This window comes from Vulpes lagopus, chromosome 10 (genome assembly GCF_018345385.1).
Source record: "Vulpes lagopus strain Blue_001 chromosome 10, ASM1834538v1, whole genome shotgun sequence".
NCBI lineage: Eukaryota > Metazoa > Chordata > Mammalia > Carnivora > Canidae > Vulpes > Vulpes lagopus.
Genome location: NC_054833.1, coordinates 52,928,831 through 52,954,722, shown reverse-complemented (window position 1 = coordinate 52,954,722; position 25,892 = coordinate 52,928,831). Strand labels below are relative to the sequence as shown.

The following is a 25,892-nucleotide window of genomic DNA, read 5'->3' as shown; positions in this document are numbered from 1 at the left end:
TTTTTTTTTTAGATTTTATGTCTCTTTTTTAAGGTTCTCACTGAGATCCTCCACTCTTCTCAAGTCCAGTATATGTTTGACCATTACTTTGAATTCTTTATCAGGCATATTGTTTAGCTGCATTTAACTTAGCTCTTTTACTGTTTGCCTGTCCTTTAATTTGGATCATATGCCTCTTCTATTCATTTTATTTAACTCTCTGTGTTTGTCTGTACATATTAGAAATGTCAACTGTGTCTCCTGATCTTGGCATTATGAAGAAGAGGTCTTGTGGTGCCCTGTAACACAATATCTCCTGTTCAACAGAATCAGGCACCTAGGGGTGTCTCCTACATGTTTTGTGTGCACCCTACTATTGTGGCTGAGCCTCATTTACATTTAGTCTAGTCACTGTAATGACCCACTTTGCCTTTTGTGGGGGTTCCAGGCAGGGTTTGGTTCCTGCCCTGTTAAGGGGCCTTTCTGGGGCTGCAGTAGGTTTGTAGCTGGGCAGTGTTAGAAGACAAACCAGATGTCCACCCTCTGTTCATCTCCTAGGGATGTAGTCATGCTGATTGGAAGGGTGCTCTTGTAGCATTGCCATTTATAAGATTTGGCTGCTGGGATTGCAGGCACACTGGTGTGTGGTTATCTCTTACTGGCACGGAGCCATATTGGAGTGGCACTAGTCCATGCTGGGGTTGCTTGCAGGATGTTGGGAGCTGCTTTGGAGAAATGCCTGCTATGTGGGGTGGTTGGATGGAGCAGATCCACCGGGCAATGCAGGGGTGGGACATGTGGTGTTAACAAGATAGGTCAAGAGTGTTCACACTGGTTCTCCCAAGTGTTTGACTGTCTACACTGCAGGAGGGGAAGAGAAAGAAGAGAAATGGTGTCTGTCAGTCCTTTTGTTCTTGGAGAAATCCTCTAAATATCCCTACCCCTCTAGTACATGTTCCAAGATTAGTAAATAATTCTCCTCCACATATGTCCTGGGAGCTTTTCAAACTGCTGCTTCTGTACTGTGTTTAAGTAAGGTTGTTTATTATACTATCTCTTTAATGGCAGGGACTCAGTTTTCTTTCTCTCTCAGTATTACCCAGAGCTAGGCTCACTAATGTTTAAACTACCTGGTGCTAAGGGGCACCTGGGTAGCTCAGTCAGTTAAGTATCTGACTCTTTGTTTCAGCTCAGGCCATGACCTCAGGGTCAGGGATCCAGCCTCAACTCTGGCTCCATATTCAGTACAGAGTCTGCTTATCCCTCTCCCTCTCCTCTGCCTCTTCCCCCATGTATAAATAAAATAAATAAATAAAATCTTAAAATAAAGAAAGAAAGGAAGAAAGAAAGAAAGAGAAAGAAGAAAGAAAGAAAGAGAAAGAAGAAAGAAAGAAAGAAAGAATGAATGAAAGAAAAGAAGAAAGAAGAAAGAAAGAAAGAAAGAAAGAAAGAAAGAAAGAAAGAAAGAAAGAAAGAAGAAAGAAAAAGAAAGGAAGAAAGAAAGAACAAATGAACTTGGAGTTAAGCCCCACTGATTATACCAATTTAGCCCTTCCTACCCTTTTCAGCGTGGCTTCCCATCTATGATCAAAGGTGGAGAGGCTCTTCTGCCAGTCTTTGGGTTGTTTTCAGAGTTAGCTGCACATATGTAGCAGTTATGACAATGTGTCCATGGGACAAAGGGAGCTCCAGATCCTTCTCTGCATCTTTCTAGAAGTCCATTTGTTATTTTAATTTGTATTTCTTCTAGAAGAAGAACACCTCACTATATATAATGGGCCATGTTGCTTACTCCTCTGAATTTTCTATTCTTATTATTTTCTCATTGTTGTGTTAGAATTATCAATTTTAAGAAGTTTTAAAATATTATATATATGAAATCCTTTAAATGGCATGCATAGTCATTTTTCTCAGACTTACAGAGTTTCACTTTGTTTATAGTATTTTGCTATAATGAACATTTGGGATTTTTCAAACGTATCCATCTTTTTAATATCGGCTTTAGTTCAGATGGAAGTTCTTTCTAAACCATAGGTGGTAATATATTTTAAATGATTTAAATATACCAATTATAGATGGGTTTTGTCATAATGGATTAAAAAAAGAAAAGAAAAAAGAAAAGAAGACTCAACTGCATAATGTATTGTCTTCAAGAACCCACTTTAAATACAAAGACCCTGATAGGTTAAAAGTAAAAGAAGAAGAAGAAGAAGAAGAAGAAGAAGAAGAAGAAGAAGAAGAAGAAGAAGGAGAAGGAGAAGGAGAAGGAGAAGGAGAAGGAGAAAGAAGGAGAAGAGAAGGAGAAGGAGAAGGAAAGAAGAAGAAGGAGAAGGAGAAGAAGGAGAAGGAGAAGAAGAAGAAGGAGAAGGAGAAGGAGAAGGAGAAGGAGAAGAAGGAGAAGGAGAAGGAGAAGGAGAAGGAGAAGGAGAAGGAGAAGGAGAAGAAGAAATATACCATGCTAACACGAATCCAGAGAAAGCAGGGGCTGATGTACTAATATCAAACAAAACTAAATTCTGAACAAGGGCAGTTAGCAGGGATAATGGGTGAACTACATAATGAAGAAGGGGCCAATTCTATAAAAAGACATAAAAATCCTATGTTTTCTGTTTAACAACAAATCATAAAAACACAAGAGGCAAAAATGTATAGAACTGGAAGGAGAAATAGAAAAATCCACTATTATAATTGGAGATGTCAACACCTCTACGGTTGGCAACTAAAGATCCAGCAGGAATAAAATTAGTAACTATAAAGATGACCTAATCAGCACTATCAGTCAAATTAATTGATATTCATAAAATACTCTATTCAATAATAGCAGAATACACATTCTTCCCAGGTTCACATGGAACATAAACCAAGATAAACCCCAAATGACCATATTGTATATGCAATATTAACATAGGGAACTAGGTGTGTGGGGTTTATGGGAATTGTCTATAATATGTTTGCAATTTTCCATTAATCTAAAACTATTCTAAAATTAAAAATTATATTAAAATTATATGTGAGAATTTAAAATAATATTTAGGATTTTTAAAGTTCACACTTAGCTACATTGCATATAGAAAAATCATAACACTGGATTTAAAATTTCTAAAAAAAATGTACAAAACATTTGGTTAAAATTTAAATTTGTTATCTATTTAAGAAGAAATGTATTTAAGTTTTGAGATATAAAAGGTTATTTTTATATTAGCAAATATATCCTTTAACTGACAAAGCAGATAGATTTGTCTGCATCAAGTGTTAATTGTTAATTATTATAAAACATATTTTAATACTTTTTTATTTCAACTATAAATGAAAAGAATAGTCTGAGAAAATATTCTTAATACCTCTACTATCTTTCTTAATTTTCTTTTGATGTTTCCCTACCAGAATAATTTAAAGATTAATATCAATATTCATTAATAGTAACAGGCAGTTTCATGATTATCAAATGGAACTATGAAGGATTATGAAGGATTTAATGTGAACTGTTAAAATGCATTCAACAAGAAAAAATTATTGCATAAAATGTCACCTAACATTTCAAATTATTTGTTGCAAGCCATTAAGAAACCAGTCAATAAACTGTTTTACATAATGGGAATATAAATATTTCATGACAAAAGTCAGTGGTCTCCTGCTGATAAATGATGATGTCACCGCAGCACATCTTCACAACTAGGTTCAAGGGGTATTATGGCTCAACATTTATTTGATTTGAATATGAAGAGCTTTTAGTGAAGTTTACAGCCCTTCATGCAGAGAACAAAAATTAGTATTACCCTTCTACAAAAATAATTGAACATTTAGTACTCTGGGACAATATTTTATCTTCAAATACAGCGTACGTTTACTTAGAATACTTGGAGTAGGGGCACCTGGGTGTTTCAGCGATTGAGTGTCTGCCTTTGACTCAGGTTGTGATCTTGGGGTCCTGGGATGGAGTCCAACATCAGGCTTCTAGCAGGGAGTCTGCTTCTCCCTCTGCCTGTGTCTCTGTCTCTCTGTGTGTCTCTCAAGAATAAATAAATGAAAACTTTTTAAAAAGAAAAGAAAGAAGAAAAAGAATATTTGAATTATGTGATTGTTGAAAAATCTCCATCTTTACACATTTTTACCATCCAATACAAGAATTAAGAATTGTTTTATAGGGCAGCCCCCGTGGCTTAACAGTTTAGCGCTGCCTTCAGCCCAGGGTGTGATCCCGGAGACCCAGGATCCAGTCCCACGTCAGGCTCCCTGCGTGGAGCCCGCTTCTCCCTCTGCCTGTGTCTCTGCCTCTCTCTCTCTCTCCTCCTCTCTTTCTAATAAATAAATAAATCTGTAAAAAAAAAAAAAAAAAGAACTGTTTTGTAGATCAGACACGTATGATCATTATTTCCAGAGGGTAACCAAATCGGAAAATATTATCAAAAGATTATATTTTCTGAGTTAGAATGAAAAACACATTATATTTTTATTTTCAGGCACTACTTTACTGTCATTTATCTTTCATAAACAAAGTTGTTGGCTCTTTGAAAATTTGCAGTGTGCCTTTTTTGCTGTGTAAAATATGAAGAAACTATCAAATGTGAAACTCTGATTTCATATTTTGTGCTTGTTACATATTTGATATAATTTAATTCCTATGGATATAGACTAATCAATTTTAACCGCTCTGAGTTTTGACCCTCTTTGTGTCCTGCATTCTATCCTGTACTGCATCCTGATACTGTAGATATTTAATTCCGATAAAAACTTTTATACCCTTAACCATGTTTAACAATGACTCTCCCTTTTTCTTCTTTAGGTCTCACTTTATAGCCTCTATAGAGATGCTCCTGAATTCTCCTTTCCCTCCACTCCCTTCCTTTCCTTTCTTCTCCCCTTCTCTTCCCTTCCTTTCATCTTCTAGGAATAAGACATTTTGCTATGTGGTGTCGAGCAGAGCTTCCTAGTGGCTTGATGTTGCACTGTGCAAGCTTATAGATATGTCAGGAAATACTGACCTGGGTTCTTGGGATGCACAAGTGGGGCTTAGAGCTTCCAGAGACTCTTTGGCCAATCATTTCCAGATCAAAGCATGCTTGTCACTGACTTCTCTGAAGAAGACAGGGTTGAAATGGCGTTAAATTCCACTGACTTGTAGGCAGTGAGCACGTTGATGATAAAAAAAACACTGCTCATCCATAAGGTGCTGAGGATGATCACAAAAGTCTTCTACCACATGGCTGTCTACCTCAGCAGCCAGCAGCAAGGCACACACTGTCCATTACAGATGGGGCCATGGAATTTCTGAAGGAATTCCTCTTCCCAGGGCCCATGGAGCATGCCACTCAGGGTGAGATGCTGCTCATTGGGGGGCCAGGGAACAGGGAAGTTGACAGAGAACTCTTAAGGTGGCTCCTGACAGAGAACCTTTGGGTTGCCACTGCCAGATTTTGTCTTCACATTTACTGAACACTTCTGTCCCTTGGCAATTAATGTACCTCACACTGGCTTCACATTGACTGTGGAGCAGCTGATCTTACAATGTACGTGTGTCCTGTAGATCAAGAATCATTATTTTTAAATACTTAACATGAAAAACTTTGATGACATCCAAATCCATGCCTATTGTTATAAGAAAGTTCAACACAAAGTCATTAAATAGAGACTTACATTTTTAAATAATTTCAACTTGGGAAATGTATTAAATGATTATTAAATCAGTAGCTTATATTTTTATCATCAATCTCTGAAAACAAGTTTATAATAGACGAGAATCAACAAAAACGTAAAGAGATCACCACTAAAATGTTGTGAAAAATTAATTTAGCCATTCAAAGCATAAACCCTACCGTATTAAAAAAAAGGTTACAGGAAGCTCAAATTTCTCTTTAAAAATTTGAAAAAATTTATTTTGAAGTTTGATACTAATTCATCATTTACTATTTTCCTTATGACTTTATAGCTAATTATTTGTATCATGATGATTTAATTATTTCACAGTTGGTTGGCCTTTTGTCCAAACCCAATATGGCGGCTGGCCCTGTTACAGTGACTCTGGCTCAGTCACAGAAGCACGAGTAGGTCTGAGAGAACTTCACCTCCCATAAGTTGGGTGAACATAACTGCAATGTCTACAGGAAAGTATGACGCTATAAGCATCTAGGTGTTATAGAAATGCAGACTGCATTTTGCTGGGGAACCAGGCAAAGCATGAGGATGAGGGAAAAGAAATTAAGGGAATAGATGAATAAGGGGGAGAAAAAAGCCTACTTTAAATAGAAAGAGTGGTATACTCAAAAACATAGGAGAAGATATTAGCTCTGTCTCTTTTTATGGATTTTCGTGCCCTCATCTATTTCCCCTCATCCCCAAAATTGATTTCTGCCCCTCACTGATATTCTAAAAGTGCTTTTGGAAATTTATCAGTAGCTCTTCATTTCTAATGATCAATCTTCAGACGACATCCTGTTTGATCTCTGGGGCAGGTGACACAGTGACTATTCTGTCTTTTCACTTGAACTCTACAACAGTGTTTTCTCCTGGCTGTCCTCATAGTCTGACCCGTCTCCATCCTTTGTGGGCTTTCGTCCTCTACCCACTCTGTTTCTCCAGCTGAGCCGGAGGAGGTCCTCCTCTCCTCCTTCAGTACACTCCAGCCTAGAGCTTCCCTGCTGCCTTCTACTGAGTCACATGTCCCATCCAGATCTCTCAGCTGAACCAAGGAGCCATATATTCTATTGCTGAGTGGACATCTCTGTTATGAGCACTCAAGGCAATCAAGTCACAAATCCTCACATTTCATAATTCCTATATTGCAACACATAATCATTAACCTGAGCTAGAAATCCTGAAGTCACCCCTCCTTTTCTGGATTTCTAAATTCTGTCCCCTCAGTGCAGCCTGCCACATGTTCTAAGCAGTGTTATTTCTTCCCTGTGCCACTGTTGTTGTTTTTAATCTAAAAATGAGAAAAATACAGTTTATGAAAATTTAATGTATGGACTTAAATTAGAGAGGCAGAACGCAGACCATAGGTTGATTGGCCATATGTCTATCTGTAGTACCTGAGGTTTTCATAGAAAACAATGAGATTTACATAATTTCTTTTTTTTTTTTTTTTAATTTTTTTTTTATTTTTATTTATTTATGATAGTCACAGAGATAGAGAGAGAGAGGCAGAGACACAGGCAGAGGGAGAAGCAGGCTCCATGCACCGGGAGCCCGACGTGGGATTCGATCCCGGGTCTCCAGGATCGCGCCCTGGGCCAAAGGCAGGCACCAAACCGCTGCGCCACCCAGGGATCCCCAAGATTTACATAATTTCAAAGAGTCAATAACAATACCTTAAATCATTGCTTTGCTCTTGGTATTTCTGAGCAGCTTACATGCTCCAAGATGCCTTCACTGTGTCAGTTTGTCAAAAATAAGTTTTTTAAATCCAAAAATACTTGCATTTTTGTAGTAGAAAGTAATCAGTCTATTAAAATCTTCTGTATGGCATAGGGGTTTGCTATTTAATTAAGGCAAATTACTTACAAGAGTTAGAAAAGTTTTTTAAAAACTGCAGTGCTCAAGGGGCACCTGGGTGGCTCAATCAGTTAAGGGTCCATCTCTTGATTTTGGCTCAGGTCATGATTTATGGGTCTTAAGATGGAGCCCCACATTGGGTTCTGCACTGGATGGAGTCTGCTTAAGATTCTCTCCCTCTCCATCTGCCCCTCCCCCTGCTCAAGTGCATGCTCTCTCTCTCTTTCTAAAATAAATAAATTAATCTTTTAAAAAATGCCATGTTCCAAATTGACCTATTAGTTAAATTGTTGTCAGCAAGTTAATGTTAGTAAATTATGCAGTAGATTTTTAAAATATATTTTTGTAACAGGTGGTTAGACACAACTAATTTACTGCCATTAAAGTATAGATGAGAATTTAACACATGAAAAATAGCTGTTACTTAAACAGTTGAACAACTTACGTTATAGAAATATTGTTTGAACATGTATGCTTGAGAGTGTTTTCATCATCATGTAGGAATTTGGCTGAAAAAAAAAATGCACAGGTCTCCTATGCACCAAGTCCACATGCTTGAAAATCTCAGGAATATAATAATCAAAGAAATAGTCCCCACACATTTTAAGGCTATTACTAAAATAAGACTTTCTGATCAAAAGTTAAACTTAATCAAACCTAATTAAACTTAATCAAAATTAAACTTTGTTTGAATAATTAGTGGATTGAACTGAAACGTAAATGTGGTGACTGGGAGAAAACACACAGTGAGCCTCTTTCATTGGATCTGTGTGTGGTTTTGGTGTATTTTCATTCTCAATCGGCACTGAAAGCAGTATCAAAACAAACCAACATTACAACTAAGTCTTCAAACATCCGTCTCATAAAGTACCAAGGCAAAATTTCAAAGCTAATAAAAGCACATTTGATTACATTGCTCTCACAAAAATATCAATAAATAAAAATATGCAGCAACATAAAGTACATAATGTTATTAGATTTTATTAACAGATAATAAAAATAATATTTTAGGGAAAATAAAAATATTTTATCAAATTAAAATATAGTTGAGATATTCTTTATTTCCTACTTTTTAATTTTCATATTCATAAAAATCATATAAAAATAAAATATAGTTGAAATTCCTTATTTCCTACTTTTCAATTTCTGTATTTATATGGCAAGGTATCCAAATATAATAATATGTTGAAGGGGAATCCCTGGGGCTCAGTGGTTTGGAGCCTGCCTTTGGCCCGGGGCACTGTCCTGGAGTCCCGGGATGGAGTCCCGCGTCGGGCTCCTGGCATGGAGCCTGCTTCTCCCTCCTCCTGTGTCTCTGCCTCTCTCTCTGTCTATCGTAAATAAATAAATAAATCTTTAAAAATATATATAATAAGGGATCCCTGGGTGGTGCAGCGGTTTAGCGCCTGCCTTTGGCCCAGGGCACGATCCTGGCGACCCGGGATCGAATCCCACGTCTGGCTCCCAGTGCATGAAGCCTGCTTCTCCCTCTGCCTGTGTCTCTGCCTGTGTCTCTGCCTCTCTCTCTCTCTTTGTGACTATCATAAATAATATATATATATATATATATATATATATATATATATATATATATATTGGATGTCACTATCATCTCTGTGAAGTGGTAAAAGTCCTTCAAAAGATGGAATGCTGTGTGGCTTTTTTCCCCTATTTTCTATCTCACCAAGTCCTAGCTTGCTGTATCCATATAGAATAAGCAACCTAAGAATGGACATAAACTCTACCATTGGAATGTACAACCACTCCTCACCACATTTTTCTATCCTGTCTGATCCTCACATTTGTCTACCCACTTGATTCGTTCTTTCTCTGTCTTACCAGGGATATCACTTATTTGGTATAGATTCTACTCCAACCAAGATATTCTGCATGTTCTGGAAGTGTTTGACTTGTCTGGTTTTGTGCATTTTATTTCCTCCAATTATAAAACAAGCTTCTCTCTTCTCCACAAAACATTTACACTGGGTGTGAAAGTAATCTCCTATGTTACATACATAGATTTCTTTTTCCTTAGGGTATGTATTTAGCCTCACTTATATGTGGCTTTCCAAAAAGATCTCTCAAAAGGAATTTTACATTTATTCAGAACAATCAAATATTTTACTTTTTGTGCTGTATGTATCCCTCCCCATAATATTTCTTTGAGGAACCTAGTTACCAATTTATTTTACAGCTGTGTCCCAATATTCCACACAGACAATAAGGGAGCAGTAGATATTATCAATCTCTCTAAAAACATTACATAGGGACGCCTGGGTGGTTCAGTGGTTGAGTGTCTGCCTTCGGCTCAGGTGTGATCCTGGAGTCCTGGGATTAGTCCCACATTGGGCTTCCTGCAGGGAGCCTGCTTCTCCCTCTGCCTGTGTCTCTGCCTCTCTCTGGGTGTTTCTCATGAATAAATAAATAAAATCTTTAATAAATAAATAAATGCATTACATAAAAGTATAACAAATTTGATATAGTAATAATGTGCAACAGATTAAAATGTACTAGTTTTTTTTAAAGAAATCTCTGTATATTAGGTACTGTAAAGATTTGAGAGGGCACGTAAACTAGTATCACCAACAGCATAACAACAAACTTTACTTTGCAAAAACATTCAGTTGAAGCAAAGCTTTCTCCCCCTACAAACTGAAAATGGTGTTTTGCGTTTATAAAAGCAACACAGATCAATTTTAGAAAAGTCTGAAAGTACATAAAAATATGCAAAAGTATATGCAAATTACCCATGATCCCACATTTCCCAAATAACCACTAATAATGTCTTATTTAATATACATCTGATTTTATATGCAAAGTTATATCATATGGTATAATTATATAGACTTTCTTACTTTCAACACTATATTTTTTGTATTCTTCTAGAATAAAATAAAGATACAGAAATAATCAGATTTCAACAGTATATCTGGAAATGGTAGTAACTGAGCACTTTCATAAATAATTCATGTATAATCCCCTCATTGGACTAAGAGGTGTGCTTGACGAACACACATTGCAGAAGACTGTTTTGAACAGTCAGAAAAGCAGGCAGGTTTGTGAACAGAATCATTTGAAAGTGAAGTCATTATGCTTCACGTTATTTTTGTTAAAAATGCGATGCAAAATGTATTCAGTCACAGCCAAGGATATTTTCAAGGGAAGGCAGTTGGTTGGGGCGTGACTAAGTACACACAACTCAATCTTCTTAGGTGCTAAAAAAGGGGAAAAAAAAGAAAACGGAAGGGAAAATGTTCAGTTTATGACTTTAACTCAACGAACCAGGATGTGTATGATTAATAATGAGGTAGAAGGTCACTGTAGTATAAATCAAATAACTTATTTGAAGTACGAGATGGCTGCATAACTAAAGTATCTACCTTTGTTTCCTTTTCTCTAGACTTGCTCTTTGCTAATAAAGCAAATGTTTCTACTTTTTAAAATGAAATAAATGTAAGTCATCTGACTTTGCTGCTATGGCATTTGTGTTAAATGACTCAATCAGTACTAATATTTCTACAAGCATGCAAATGTAGACACTTTTTCTTTCATTACACTTCAGCTTAAGTCAGGGCCAAGGGAAACATAACTGGTATGGTACAAACCAAACACCTGACGTTTCTCTTAAATATAGGTGAGAAATGGAGTAATAAAAAGAACACAGCCTTTAGGCCAGAAGATGTTGCCTGGAATCCTGCCGAGGCAGTGTGATTACTAGCTGTGTGAGATTGGGCTGGTTACCCACATCCTTGTAGCGTTAATTTTCCCATCTCCAAAACAAAGCTAGGACTACCGAAACTGAAAGACTGTTGTGGTTTTTTTTATGTTATTTATTTATTCATGAGAGACACAGAAAGGCAGATACATAGGCAGAGGAAGAAGCAGGCTCCATGCAGGGAGCCTGATGTGGGACTCGATCCCAGGACTCTAGGATCATTCCTTGAGCAGAAAGCAAACAGTTAACCGCTGAGCCACCCAGGTGTCCCTGAAATATTGTTTTAAGAGCTAAACATCATACTTCTATCAGAAGTTGCTTAGTAAAGAACAGTTACAGTTATCACCATTAAATTGTCCAAAGTAAAATTAAATTTAAAAAATACTGAATGTGTATTTTGTCAATGTGTCCAGTGTAGATGTTTAAACTGGAAAACTCAATTGAACATTCACTTTTAAAAATCTGAATCATGGGGTGCCTGGGTGGCTCATTCAGTTAAGTGTCTGACTCTTGATTTCAGCTGAAGTCATTATCTCAAGGTTGTGAGATGAAGCTCGTGTTGGGTTCCGGGCTCAGCATTCAACAAGGAGTCTGCTTGAGATCTTCTCTCTCCCTCTCCCTCTGCCCTTCTCCCTGCTCACTCGTGCTCTCTCTAAATAAACACATAAATAAATAAAATCTTAAATAAGATGAAAATTTGAATCATTTTGGAAAAGTTTGGTTATCCTAGTAACTTTATCAATTCCCTACCAACTCTTTGTAGATGTCAGTGTTCAAGTTCATATATTTAGTTTCGCATGATGCTTTACTTTACTCAATCCTATCCTGGAATCAGTAGTAAAATTAGGATAGCACTTGAGGAGATAGAGGTAGATTGATGTCTAATATAATACTATTCCTGCCTAAAAGGAGATCACATCACATTTCTACCACTAATGTCAGGTTTACAACATATTTCTTTTCTTTTTTTTTTTTTTTAAACATAGTTCTTTGTACTCACTTGTGTATGTGTGTTTATGAACAGGTGTCTGTTTTGGGAATCCTTTCATTGTGAGGAATAAATGCCGTAATGGATAAAACACTTCTCCGTGCCCTCCTCATACCATGATTCATAGTAAAAGTTCTAGAAATAAATGATGAATGAATGAGGGAATGACGGAAAGACTGTCAGGTCCTACTTGGTGACCTCTTTCAATTACAGTGACTCTAGAGAGGAATGAGGAACATAAAACAAGGAAAGTAATCTTTTTGGTGTAATGAGGATTCTGTGGTTCCGGAAGAGAGATAATTTATCAGCATTAAAGTCACACACAATGTCAATCAGTTTCATGGGGAGACCATGTGAGGTAGATAGATGACAAAATATTCATCAAGCAACTGCTATAGGGCAAGATTAGTGTGCTGATTTCAAGCCAGACTGACAGATAGATAAAAAGGTAAAGCAATGCACTCCATGAGGCATGAGGGTATTATTCCTGTTGCTGGAAAGTGACTGTAGCAAAATACATGAAAATAAAAAAACTATCTGTTAATTAGGGAGAAATATATATACATTTTAAAAAGTAGGCTCTACTAAGAAATTATTTAGCTAATAAATACATAGATATATTTGTTAGGTTGTTGGCATTATTCTGGAAAATGCACTGGCTTCCTGCAAGACAAAATGCCGTGAACACTGTCATCTGTTTATAATGTCTATGTTCAGTGTTTTCCAGGCATGCAGATAACAAGCAATAATAGGCATGGGCTTTTAGTAATCACCAATGTAAAAAATTGGAAAACTTAAGTTTTTGGAAAAAAAGTTTTGGTTGATATTATAAATAAACTTTTCTTCATCCTGGGAGCCAGTTTTCTCCTATTTGGAGAGAAATTATGAGCTGATTCCATATTATATACAGTGAGCCAATAAGGCTTCTACCTGTGTTTTTTAAATTATCTTTATGATGTCACGGATTCAATAGGGATATATTGTAATATATTGCAAGTATTATTCCTATTGATATCTATGCAAGATATGATAGAAAGTAAGTTAGCTTGAACTCTGTAGTGCTGGATTTGAGTTGAGGTTATCAATGTGAACTCATGATTAGCTAATACATGTATAGATGGAAAGATAAAGAAGCAATTACTGAAATGTGTCAATACGCAGGTTAGTATACTGGATGTGTCCTATGTGAAAACCTGTAAGCCATGACATTCAGTAACAGTGCGCAAACCCATCACCAAGATTTTGATTTTTAAACATCCTTCTCCCATTAAAGGAAACAGGACTTCTTGAAGAAATGTATCATGCTATGGCTGAGACAGGAAATATACAAGATTATCCTGGATCATACCCATGGCTGGCTCCCAAAGAGTAGAATATAGAGTGGAAAAATAGTAATTATACCATGGAGAAGCCTTGCAAACACACATGAACCCAACTGATGAGGTTGCACAAGCTAGAACAGTGTGGCTAGTATGGATCCCTTGACTATGAGGTGATAAGGACGCTTAACCTCTATGGTATTCCTACCAATAATCCATAATGTCAGTCTAATCATGTGAAAAGCATAAGACAAATCCAAATTGAGGGAAGACCTGAAAGTACTTATCAAACTCTGAAGGTCATGAAAAAAGATGATGAAACTAACAGAATAGAGGGACCAAGGAGATATGACAACTCAACACAATCAAGTAACCAGAATTAGATCCTAAAACAGGAGAACACACTCATGGAAAAACTGGCAAAATCCAAATAAAGTCTGGAGTTTAGTTAACAGCAACATGCTAGTGCTGGTTTCTTAGTTTTGATAAAGATGATACCTTATTTTTCACAATAAGGTGAAATAAGGTAAGGGATAGAGGGAAACCATAATTTCTCGGGAGCTCTTCTGCAAATCACAAATTATTCCAAAATGGAATTTACTCGAAAAAAAAATCTGAGTTGATTTGCTAATACATAAAGAGACCAATGAGGCTTCTCTCTGTAGTTTTTAAATTATGATGTCAGGGATTTAGCAGCAATGTGTTATATTTCAAGCATTATTTTTTTTTTTGATACCTAAGTTCTACCATTTTTAGCCAATGGAAATATCCTCTAGTTGGTTCCTGAAAACTTTTGACTCAATCTCAGTAATTATAATAGCTTCCTTGCTTTCTGTTATGACACCGTGTTTCAGGGGCATCCGATATAATTCCTTCCCTAGGCTTGGAATAAGTCATTTTTCCAAGGATCACAGGTGTCTTTAAGTAGAAAACGGTTTTTAGGTACTACAAATGGTGTACATGGGGTGCCGGCTTTTAATAGATTAGTTGTTATGTCTAAGCCATTCGTATGTAGAACTGAAAACAATACATATGTCATGAAAAATATAAAATGAAATAAGCCGTTATGCAACTTCCAATTCAAATTGAGAACCACCAGGTTGTTTTTTTTTTTTTTTTTTTACTTACCCCTTGAGTTTAAACATGTATTACTGTTCTTCAATGCTTTCCCAACAACACCAGCATAATCATTCCTTTGCCTCATGCAACAGTATAGACGCAACTTTCTCAGAATAGCAACATCAATACTAGCATCAACAATGTGATTAGTGAAGGCAGTGCAAGCTGTTTTTTTGCAATTATTTTTGTCTTTAGGAGATATCCCACTGGAGAGGATAAGCCAGAATTATCTTTTTTAAAATAAATTGAAATAATGCAACTCTGAGTAGATTTATTTGCTTCTCTCTCTCCATCCTGATTTTCTATCCCCAGAGGAAATACTCCTCCTTGTAGATAAATGCTAGTGTGCCTCACACTTGTCTCTACGTGGCCTTTTCTCATATGGTATATCCATGGTGATCACTCCACACTGGTATCTAAAGGTACTCCCCTTTACTTGACTAACTGTACAATGCCCCACTATTAGATAGTGACATAGGCTCCCCTCAATGGACATTTGGTATTGTGATTTGCGGTGATAATAGTGCTATAATAAAAAGCTTTGTGTGTGTATCTGTGATAATTCTGGTCATGGACATTTAGGGTAGGAAACTAAAAGGATGACTTCAGGAGGGTCAAAAGGCAAATTTCACTGTTGCCACTTCATTCCCAGGGTCATTTTTCATCCAAACTGTTTCTCCAGGTCCCAAAATTTTCTCCCTGACTCCCGCCTCCACACTCATGCCAGGATTTTTAATATGAAATGCAAGTCAGGTCATTTCACCCCTTTGCTTACAGACTTCCTTAATCTCTGTATCTCAAGAGGTGGAGATGAGACTGTTGAGTCAATCTGTTTACAGCCATCCCTTCCTTGCTCTGCTTCCAGCCTCACTGCCAGCACATCCCCCAGTACAACCCATCCAGTCATGGCAAACTTTTGGAAGTTGCCAGAAAGACACATGTCCTCTCGGGTTTTGCACATAGGTTTTTCTCCACCTGATAATCTCTCCAGATCCATATACATTCCCTCTTTGTCTCTGTGAGTCCTTCCTAAATTTCCATCAAATCAGAATTAGATGTCCCATTTTTCCCCCAAGCACTCAGTGCCTCACTCTATCAGAAGCTTGATCACATTTTTGGCAACTCTTTATTAATTAGAATCTCCTATGATGTGCCAAAACTGTGCTGAAAGCTTCCATAGACTGTATCAGAACAGAAAGGTTAAGTCCCTTCCAGGGTAATGCAGTCATCTTAACCTATTTATTATTACTCTAAAAGTCTGAGGTCTTTCAAAAGTAGACTGCACTACTTTTCTAAATATTGTGGGTTCTTCCAGTTCACTTTTCTGCTTTCAGACCTCTCATCGCCCCATAAGTTCACTGACTCAATAGATTTTAATGAAAATAGTGTGGTCTCTAAAATCAGACACACCTGAGTTTTATCCCTAGCTCTTAGCTTTAACATTTACTAAGAATAAAACCTTGAGTAAGAATTTTTAACTTAAAAAAAAAGAATTTTGGGGACGCTTGAGTGGCTCAGTGGTTGAGCGTCTGCCTTTGGCTCAGATCGTGATCCTGGGGTTCTGGGATCAAGTCCCACATCGGGCTCCCCACAGGGAGCCTGCTTCTCCCTCTGCCTGTGTCTCTGTCTCTCTCTGTCTCTCATGACTAAATAAATATAATATTTTTTAAAAATATAATTTTTAATCTTAAGTGAGTTTCTTAATTAGTATACCTCAAATTTTCTGTAGAGCAAGTGATTTCTTTAGTATAATTCCTGGCACATTGGTGGAGATTCATAAACATGAGGAATCTTCCAGTACTAGCAGGGATTTTGTTTTGTTTGCCTTTACTTCTCCAGCACTTAGACAGTAAACACACATGGTAGTGCTCATTATGTAACTATCTGCGTGAATAATCTGTTAACAAGCCCATTCCTGAGCAAACATTCTTCCTCCAAAGTTCCTTTTCCCAACTGAAGGCGTTACCAACCTTCTGATTACCACAGCTCCTTTTTAGAGCATTCAGGGGTCCTTGACCTTAAATATTGCTACACTCCCTGTGCCTCAAGGCAGCTGTGCCCTGTGGGCTGACCCCAGCAGTGATACTCTTGCTCCTTCTCTTTCTTCTCTACTGTCCCACCACGGTCCCTTCCCGTCCCACCTGACTTTCTGTAAGGCCAGTCTTTAAACTAGCCTCAGTGACTCCTTCTCCTGGTCCCCAGCAACAAACCACCCCCTGATTCTCACTCCAGGTGCCCTTCTAAAAGTGTAATACCTGATGATACTATTACTGATTATACATAGATGATGAATTTAAGAAAAAAAGAAGAAAGTCTCTGTAATTGTGTGTATGTATACACACACACACATATATATGTATGCATATTTGATAGCCCAAGTACTTGATTTGATATGCCCCACAAATGGTCCAACTTGATTGCTGCTTTGATCTGCCTCTCCACTCCCAAATTTGTACCCAAAACACCTCAGCAGTATGTGCTTTATACTCTCAGACTCTTGGACTCCATGTTTCTACCTACTAAGCTATGTCTATCTGTATTTATCTCTTCTCATTGAAAAACCTCCACAAATCCTCCTTTGTTCCTTGACTCATTGACTTTATGTGGTCATATGATGACACACTGTGTGAGTGTTTTGAGTTCAAGGTTGTGGCTTGCTCACCTGGGGGTCCCCCATAGCACCAGGGCCTTTCCCGTAGCAGAATCACGTGCCCCAGTGCTGCCTGAGTTGACTTCACAGGGTTAGAGATTTGGGAATTTGTGAGGAATCTTAGAAATCTTCTGGTATAACACCTTCATTTAACATATTAGTGAAGGGACACCTGGGTGGCTCAGTGGTTGAGCATCTGCCTTCCACTTAGGGTGTGATCCTGGAGTCCCAGGATGGAGTCCCACATTGGGACTCCAATGCATGGAGCCTGCTTCTCCCTCTGCCTGTGTCTCTGCCTCTCTCTGTGTCTCTCATGAATAAATAAATAAAATATTTTAAAAAATAACGTATTAGTAAATTGCAGCTCAGAAAACTGTGAAAATATTTACTTAAAATAGCACAAAAGCAATAAAATCAAGTGTGTGTGTGTGTGTGTGTGTGTGTGCGTATCTTTGGTTTTCTCAGCTAGTAATAACCTTTTGAATCTTTCATTCTGATGTAGGAGGATCTTTTACCTCTGCCTTTACAAATGTTTCAAAGAGAGACTCAAGTAATTGTTTCCTATGATAGGAGTTATATCACAAGTCATAATTATAAAATGGTTCAGAGGACCAGACACAGGATTAAAAGTGAAGGTTCTGACTCTACCATTTATTAGCCACATTTTTATTTTTATTTTTTTATTTTTATTTTTATTTTTTTTAGACACAGACAGATGGAGCAAGAGCATGAGGGGAGGGGCAAAGGGAGAGAGAAAGGAAGAGAGAGAATCTCAACAGGCTTCATGCTGAGCGTGAAGCCTGACACAAGGCCCCATCTCAGGACCCTGAGATCATAACCTGAACTGAAATCAAGAGTGGAATGCTTAACCAACTGAGCCACCCAGGCTCACATTTTTATTCTTGACAGTTTTGTCTTTAGCATTGTTATCATTTCTGTTATTTATGAATACACGCAATCTGCTGTAGCCCCCACTTGCCTTCCTTGCTAACCAACTCCAAAAGTCTTTCCCTGTTGGTACATCGTGAAGACAGGTATGACAGGAGATTTCTATATATCTGTATCTATATATAAGGATGGAAATATACAGAGAAAGATAACTTAGATTTAAAAAGTAAAATGGAGGTTTTTATTAACTGGAAAAATAGAAAGTAAAAAAAAAAAAAAAGATTACTATCTTGGAAAAATACAATTATGTTATCTGTGGTCCTGTTAGCCAAAGTGTCATCATGGTGGTGAGATGAACGAGAAAACTTGTCCCGTATCTAAAGTGAGGGTGGTGTTACATCATACAAGGGTCAAATCTTTCCATTTTGAGAAGGATAAAATTTGCTAATTCCCTCTGTGCATCAAGCAAAGCTTTACTAGTTGTCCATCAAGGTGATGAGTTTCATGATTTGGTGGGTTTAAAACTTTAATTTAACTTAAATTCAACTTGAGTTTTATGTGGCCTATTTTATTACCTTATTATTTACAGCCTTGGTTTTTACACTGACAGAAAAGACAAAAAGGAAAACATTTCAAATCCCACTTGACTCGCACGACCAAAGTCTTCTAAACTGAAATGACAAATGTATGATTTGTGTAATCCAATTATGATTACATTGTTTTTTGTCATAACACTCTGTGGTGCAATGTAACAGAAAAGTGGATACATACCAACAGCTACAAGAAGAGGTGACATTAAAAGCAAAACTCAGAACTTAAAAAAAAAAACACACACACTGATGAAAAGTACTCTGAAGTTTTAGCAGGGCTTACGAAATGTCCTCTACAAATGACAAATACATGTAAATTCGTGGGATGTTGTATCCGGAGATTTGAAGAGAGTAAAGGTAATGCATACTTCAATGTCTAATCAGGTGGGGCCCTTGAAGAATTCCACTTAATCTAATCCATTCTGCTCTTTTCCCAAATGTTACACGAGGTAAACAATTATGGGGGGGACTTGCTGTTTTCCTTTGCAAAATGTAATGGGAAACAGTATTTTGGTTTCCTTAACCTTTAAGGAGAATCTTTTCCTGTAATGATGGCTCAGAAGCTTGGTATGAACTCATGTGACCCTACTCTCTGGGCTCTAAGATAGTAGGATCCAACCAACAGCACTCAAAGAACTATAAAGTTTAAAATACTTTCTCTCCCACTTGAATGAATTAGGGGACTGTAGCTGCTGTCTAAGTCAGGAGACCTCACACCACACAGAAGAAATGAGAGACCTGTCTTGCCTTACTTCTCTCTGGGGTGTGGTACAGACCCCTTCCAACACAGCCTGCTGACATGAAGTCCTGAAGGTGCCCCTGGGGAGGAAGGGACACCAGGGCCGTTCTTCTACTCAGTCCACACAGTACTGACAGCATCACTGCAGTGCTGAAGTCTTCTAGGGGTGGAGGGAGTGGAGTGCCCACTGCCCCAAGCACTGTCCTTCCCATCCTCCTCCATCAACCTCTGAACCCCTGAACCCTGCAGGTCCTACTCCCGAAGTGCCCACAGCACAGAGGAAAGGTGTCCTCCAGGATGGGCTGCTGGAAAGAAAGGAGGCGTCCATCAGTCCAGTCTTCCTGCCTGCCCTCAGGAGTGCCCACTGCGGGTCCTGCCTCCGGCCTCTCAGCTAGGGACTGGGGGGCCCCCTGCGTTCCCGCTTCTCAGGCTTTTCCCCGTAGCCTTCATTATCCTAAACTTTGCTATTTAAATGAACTTTCCGGTCTTCAGCCTCCTTCCTCGTCCTGGGTCTGCTCCATGGCCTTACCTCCTCCTGTCCTTTCCTCCTCGGTCCCAGCCTCTCAGCCCTGCTCGGGCTGCCTCTAGCCTTCCTGTCTCCTCCTCTCCCTCCCGGGGCCCCTTCACCTCATCCATTCCTGTCTCAGGCTCTCCCGATTCCCGGGCCGTTTGCTGGTGAGAAATCTTTGCTGCAGCGAGGACCGGAGTCCCCCGCGCGCAGCCCAGCGGCAGGAGAGGGCGAGGCTGGGAGGAGGGTGAGGGCTGTCTGGGAGGGAGGCGGGCGGTCCTCCCCGCGAGCCTGCAAGGATGCGGCAGGGGGCCGGGGGCCTGGGGAGCCACTGACTCCCCGAGTCCCTGTACTGGCTGCACCCCCGGCCCGCGGGCCGCCTTCCTGCCCAGCGCAGCAGGGCGGAGGCGCCTGGAGAGCAGCGCGAGGGCGCGGGGGTGCCCACCTCGGAGTGGGTCCCCTGCGAGCCGGGAAGGAGCGAGGAGCGAGGAGCGAGGAGCGAGGAGCGAGTGGGCGAGGGGTGAGCTGGGAGCGCCCGGCTCCAGCCCGGGGAAGAGCGGGGCGCGCGAGGGAGTGCGGGCGGGTGCGGCGGGCCTGGGGGAGGGCGCGCGGGGAGGGGCGCGCGGGTGCGGGCCGGGCGGGGGGCGCGCGGGGAGGGGCGCGCGGGTGCGGGCCGGGCGGGGGGCGCGCGGGGAGGGGCGCGCGGGTGCGGGCCGGGCGGGGGGCGCGCGGGGACGGGTGCTCGGGGAGGGGCGCGCGGGGAGGGGGCCGGGGGCCGGGAGGGGTGATGGGGAGGGGCGCGCCGGGAGGGGCGCGCGGGTGCGGGCCGGGCGGGGGGCGCGCGGGGAGGGGCGCGCGGGGAGGGGCGCGCGTGCGGCGGCCGCGGCGCAGTGTCGGGGTGTGTGTGCGCCGAGGCGAGCGGCGGGCCGGGCGCGAGGGGGGCGAGGACAGGGCGCATGTCTCGTCCCCGCGAGCAGCCACTAGACGCGCCACCACCATCTTCTGCATGTGCCACATTTGCAGCCGGACAGGAAACCGCTCTCAGGGCTATGGAGACTGCGGGAAAAATCTGGCAGCTCTCGATGGATTGCTGAAGGGGCGCAGTCACCGTCACCAACCACCCACACCTGTCTCCTCTCTCTCTCTCTCTCTCTCTTTTTTTTTTTTTTGTTTCTTTTTTTCTTTTCTTTTTTTTTTTTTTTTTTTTGTTGTTGTTTTTAATTTTAGCGCCATCGTCGTCAATGCATCTCTGAACAGCCTTTAGGAAGAGTGCGAGAGAGAGAGAGAGAGAGAGAGAGAGAGAGCGCACCGGGGAGAGGAGAAAAGAAGATGAGGATTATTTGCAGACAGATTGTCTTGTTGTTTTCTGGATTTTGGGGACTCGCCATGGGAGCCTTTCCGAGCAGCGTGCAAATAGGTAAGCTCTGCCCCGGTGGGGCGTGCATGTGGGTGTCGGCAGCAGGGACCCGAAAGTGAGTTAAACGAGTTGCGGGTGAGCAATTCGGGGAGACCTTCGGCGCCTCCCCTCCCCTCGCCCCGGTGCAGAGGGCTGCCTCTTCCGTGCAGGTTCGCTGGGAGTGTGCACAGGCTGCCCACCCGTTCCCCCGCGGCCGCGCTCCCACCGCCACCATCGATGCAAGTCGCTGGAGTAGGGTTGGAATAAGTTGGGGAAAAAACCACCACCACCACCACCCTCCGTGGGGTCGGTTACATTGAATGTGCTGTTTCTTCCCATTGCTTCCTCTAGAGCATAAAGGATTTCGAGTTTGTTGGGGGGTTTAAAATTATGATTCTGTATTTTAAACACACTTCTTCCCGTGCTGGACTCCCCGGCTTTCCGGCCTGTTCCAGAAAGACACTGTTTGGGCCAGAAAGCGTTTCCACCCGCACCCCCCGCCTTCGCTCGCCGCCGCGGGTTAACCGATTACAAAGTTCCCTCGCTTTCCCGGAGACCTTTTATTTTTCCTCTCGAGGCTTCTGGCCACAGTCCTCTGGTTGGACTCCCTTGCCAGGGACCCTGCCCATCCGCGGCTCTCCTTGCTCTTCCCCTCGCCTGTCTTTGCATGGGACGCAGCTCTTGAATTTCTTCCAGCTAAGCCCAGCCTCAACACTGCATCATTTCGCGTGGACTGGGCACGCAAGCGGGCTCATTAAGCTGAGTCCACGAGCCGCATGAAGACAAAGTTCACCTCTCCTTCCCGACCCCCTCTGCCCTGCGTGTCCCCAGGGCCCTGTCTCTGCATTTTGATGCACACCCTCTCTCTTGCTCTTCTGCACGCCCCAGCTTAGCTGATGAGCATGTGCCGGGAATCGTGGAGAGGGCAGGAGAGGAAGGAAAACATGCTCCCTGGCCTCAGAGGTCATTGTGATCATGACAAATTGGGACAGGAAAGCGCTGAGCTGTCCTAAAGAGGAAAATACTAAGCGTGCTCCTCGGGGACAAAGGGCATTCTGGAGCCATGGCAGGGAGAGCTTCCTAACTGTGTGTGTTGCTGAAAGGCAGTGGATCTGAGAGTGCATGGGGGTGGCTCTTGCATTTCCAAGAGGAAACACCGAATGTGCTTTTCCTGCTGTTTTTAATAGGTGGTCTCTTCATCCGAAACACAGATCAGGAATACACGGCTTTTCGATTAGCAATTTTTCTTCATAACACCAGCCCCAATGCGTCGGAAGCTCCTTTTAATTTGGTACCTCATGTGGACAACATTGAGACAGCCAACAGTTTTGCCGTGACAAATGCTTGTAAGTAAAACATAAGTTGTGCATAAATTTGAAGAGAATTGAAATGAAGCAACGAAGTCCTCCTCCCCTTTATTACCATTAATTTAAAAATGGTTTTTGAAAGAAAGGCAAGATTCCCACAGTTGGCTGGTTCTAGAGCCTGTCAGAGTTAAAAGAAAATAAGATTTAGTCCCAGGGATATTCAGCTGGTCTCTCTCCCTTCTCTTCTGCCTTCCTTATGTATTTGTTTATTTCATTTCTTGTCTGGATGATTCAAGTTGATTTCTCCTGTAACATTTTGGTGTGTTATTCCTGTTATCTGAGTGTCAAGTTAGTGGAAATTGTGCTCTGTCTAGTTTTTTATCCTGTCCCTTTTTTTTTCATATTTGCTTTTCACTTGAGGAAGCATATGCCTTGCTTTTAAGGAAGACACATGCTCTCTAACATTGGTGAAGGAAAGGAAGCCTTGCTGAGACTGAGGCAGAGGGAGCACTGTGTGGAGGATATATATTCTAGTCGGTTGGTTGACGCTGCAGATGATCTGGTGATGTCACTTGAGGCTGCCCTGCTCTTACATTCTGGGTTGTAAATGTCTCTTACTATCACGTAATGCATATATCCTGTGGATATAATTCCATGAATCCTTACCTTGGTGCCACATCATCTCAATCCAGCATCCACCTGAATTCAGGAACCAACCCGGCTTGATCTATCATCCCGCATGGTGAAACTAAAAGGGTGACCTCACCTAATGCTGTAATGAAACACTTGCACCCGTGTTCTCCCACCACAATCCTGTATGACTGAAGGTAAACAAATATAATCAACTACATATTAATTTAAAACTCTGTAAAATATGATCAGTCATTACAGCATTTTCACTCTTGAGGGAAATACATTGTTTGAAATACCTCCTCAGCTTTACATGCTGATTTACTACTGTCCAGAATTTTTGGGTTAAGATAGCAGTCATAGGTTATGTAAGATATAAGGGAATAGTTTCTACTTAAAATTTTACATAGCAGTAATGAAATGCTTCATTTGAACTGTATTTTTATGATATCAAGTTGAGTCTGTTTTAAAAGTCCTGTCAGTACAAGAAAGTATGCCAAACAAGTTAAGTGCTATTGAAAACAAAGAACTTTAAACTATTTGGAGGATATCTGCTTCATTATTTTAATTATTTTAGTTCATATTTATTTGCTATTAACTCATCTAAAAGATACTGTGGTTACTTTCCCTAAATTTTTGGCATCCAACTATTACTTTATTTTAGAACTTGGTTTCATAAGGAGGTCCACGCATTTGACATTTAATAAACGGCCACAATTATATTACTTTGCAGGAAATCTGTATTTGCTATGAGCACTATTTAATTGGGAAAAACTATTTGTTGTATTTAGTGACAAAATCTACATGATATCAGAAGGGAGTTACTTTGAAGTACATGGATTAGAGCTGTGTTTGTGGATAGTTGTTTTTGCAAATTCTATCAGCTATTAATTTTGTGTTTCAAGTTTTGAAAGGGATGTCAACATTGGAAGTAGTTCTAGATACAAAGTATTCTGCTTATTTTTAAAGTATTTTTTTCATACCTCTCCTGAGATTCTATCAACAAAACATTGCTAAGTTTAAAAATAACTCCTGAACCAAATACATGTGATGGCACTTTGTCAACAGTAAACTATTTTTATTTTATTTTTATTTTTTAAATTTTTTAAAATTTTTTTAATTTTTAAAAAATTTTAGTAAACTATTTTTAAATATTAATTTTTATTTCTAAATTCTGAAAGACTTTCTTAAAAGTGGCAGATATATCAGTTTTACCTTGTTTTGTTTTTACACATTAAGTTTTTAAGTATTCTCAAGTTTATATTGTGACTTCCAGTTATAAAAACTACCAAGCTCTGGTTGTTCCTTCCTCCATAATCTCCTTCAGGATCATTTTAATAAGCATTATTTTATTTATGTCATGAAAATATTATGTGAAGTGTTTGGTAAAGTCCCTGTAAACGTGAGAAATGGACAAGAAGGTGCTCACAGAATGAAGTAGTAGAAGGTATAAAATACAGATAATATGATATGCTTTAACATGTTAGGATTGAGAAAATGGAAACTAGATAAACGTTGCTGCTGATTTTGATACAGTGTCCACAATATCCTATTTTTCCATAGTCATGAATAATTGATTTTGTGTGTTTAAAATATTAAAAAAAAAACAATTGTAAATGAGGAAAAAACATTTTCTAGTGAAGAAAAGGACTTTTTTATTTTTATTTTTTTGACAAATAAGAGTGCCAAATGTCCTTAGGGCAAATCTAAGCAGAATTTGGGGAAAAATTCAATTGTCAGAGAGCATAGGTCAGGGGCTTGGTGTTTGTTGAGTAGACTGAGAGCATATCTGTATGTGATTTTCCAGTCTAATTAAAGGTGAAATGTAAGCAGTAAGTATGAGGCAAACTCATCTATCAAGCTCTCTGCCTTTGGGTACAAAAGGATAAAAATAGTATTCAGGAAAATTAACATGGAACTTATTCCTCAGAGTGATACAGACTGGATTTTTAAATCTTTCATGTTAGATTAAATATAAAGATAGAATATATGACTGGCTAGGTTTATTTTAATTCTGGTTTTCTTGCAGTGGATTCTTGTAAAACTGAATAGGGTCATTAAACAGTCTGTGTATACTCACAAGACAGAAAAGCAGATTAAAGAGTGAAGAGTATTGGTCATCTATTGGACAGATAAGATTTCCTGCTGCTGCTTCTGCCTCAAAATTAATTTAGTGCTCTAAGAGAACTTTGGACAATCTAAACATTCTCTGTATACATTTTACATACTATGTTAATCTAGACCTGATTAACTCAAATTTCACACTTTGGGTATAAGTCCCTTCCAGAGGGAGAAAAAATAATTTCAGCTTATGATTGATTTTATATTTAGTAATATTTGTGTTTGTAATATTAATATTGTTTTCCTTTTAAAGCATTCACATTATTGGAATGTCACCCTTGGCTGAATATAAAACTGAAATTATAAGAAATATAGATAATATGAAATTATGACCTATTTCAATAATAATAATAAGTAGGTGTAATAAATAGCCCAAGGATTCAAATTTTAAAATGTAATTAAAAGTAAACCTTCCTTTGTTGTGGTTTATCCAAAGTATGGGGTATACAGTA

General features: G+C 39.7%; 1 protein-coding gene across 8 annotated transcripts in view; it reads left to right on the top strand.

Annotated features, from left to right (window-relative positions):
• The first annotated feature begins 19,926 nt into the window (after positions 1-19,926).
• The window catches only part of GRIA4 (glutamate ionotropic receptor AMPA type subunit 4), a 368,417-nt gene continuing 362,451 nt past the window's right edge, over positions 19,927-25,892 (top strand). For 3 of the 8 annotated variants that reach the window (XM_041770494.1, XM_041770493.1, XM_041770492.1), the window contains exons 1-2: positions 20,892-21,403; positions 22,570-22,728. In XM_041770494.1, coding sequence (XP_041626428.1) covers positions 21,316-21,403; positions 22,570-22,728 — 247 coding nt within the window. In that variant the 5' untranslated portion in view covers positions 20,892-21,315. Of the gene's footprint in view, positions 20,154-20,212; positions 20,507-20,890; positions 21,404-22,569; positions 22,729-25,892 lie in introns of those variants that run through there. The other 5 variants (XM_041770487.1, XM_041770489.1, XM_041770488.1 and 2 more) reach the window with 4 other exon arrangements.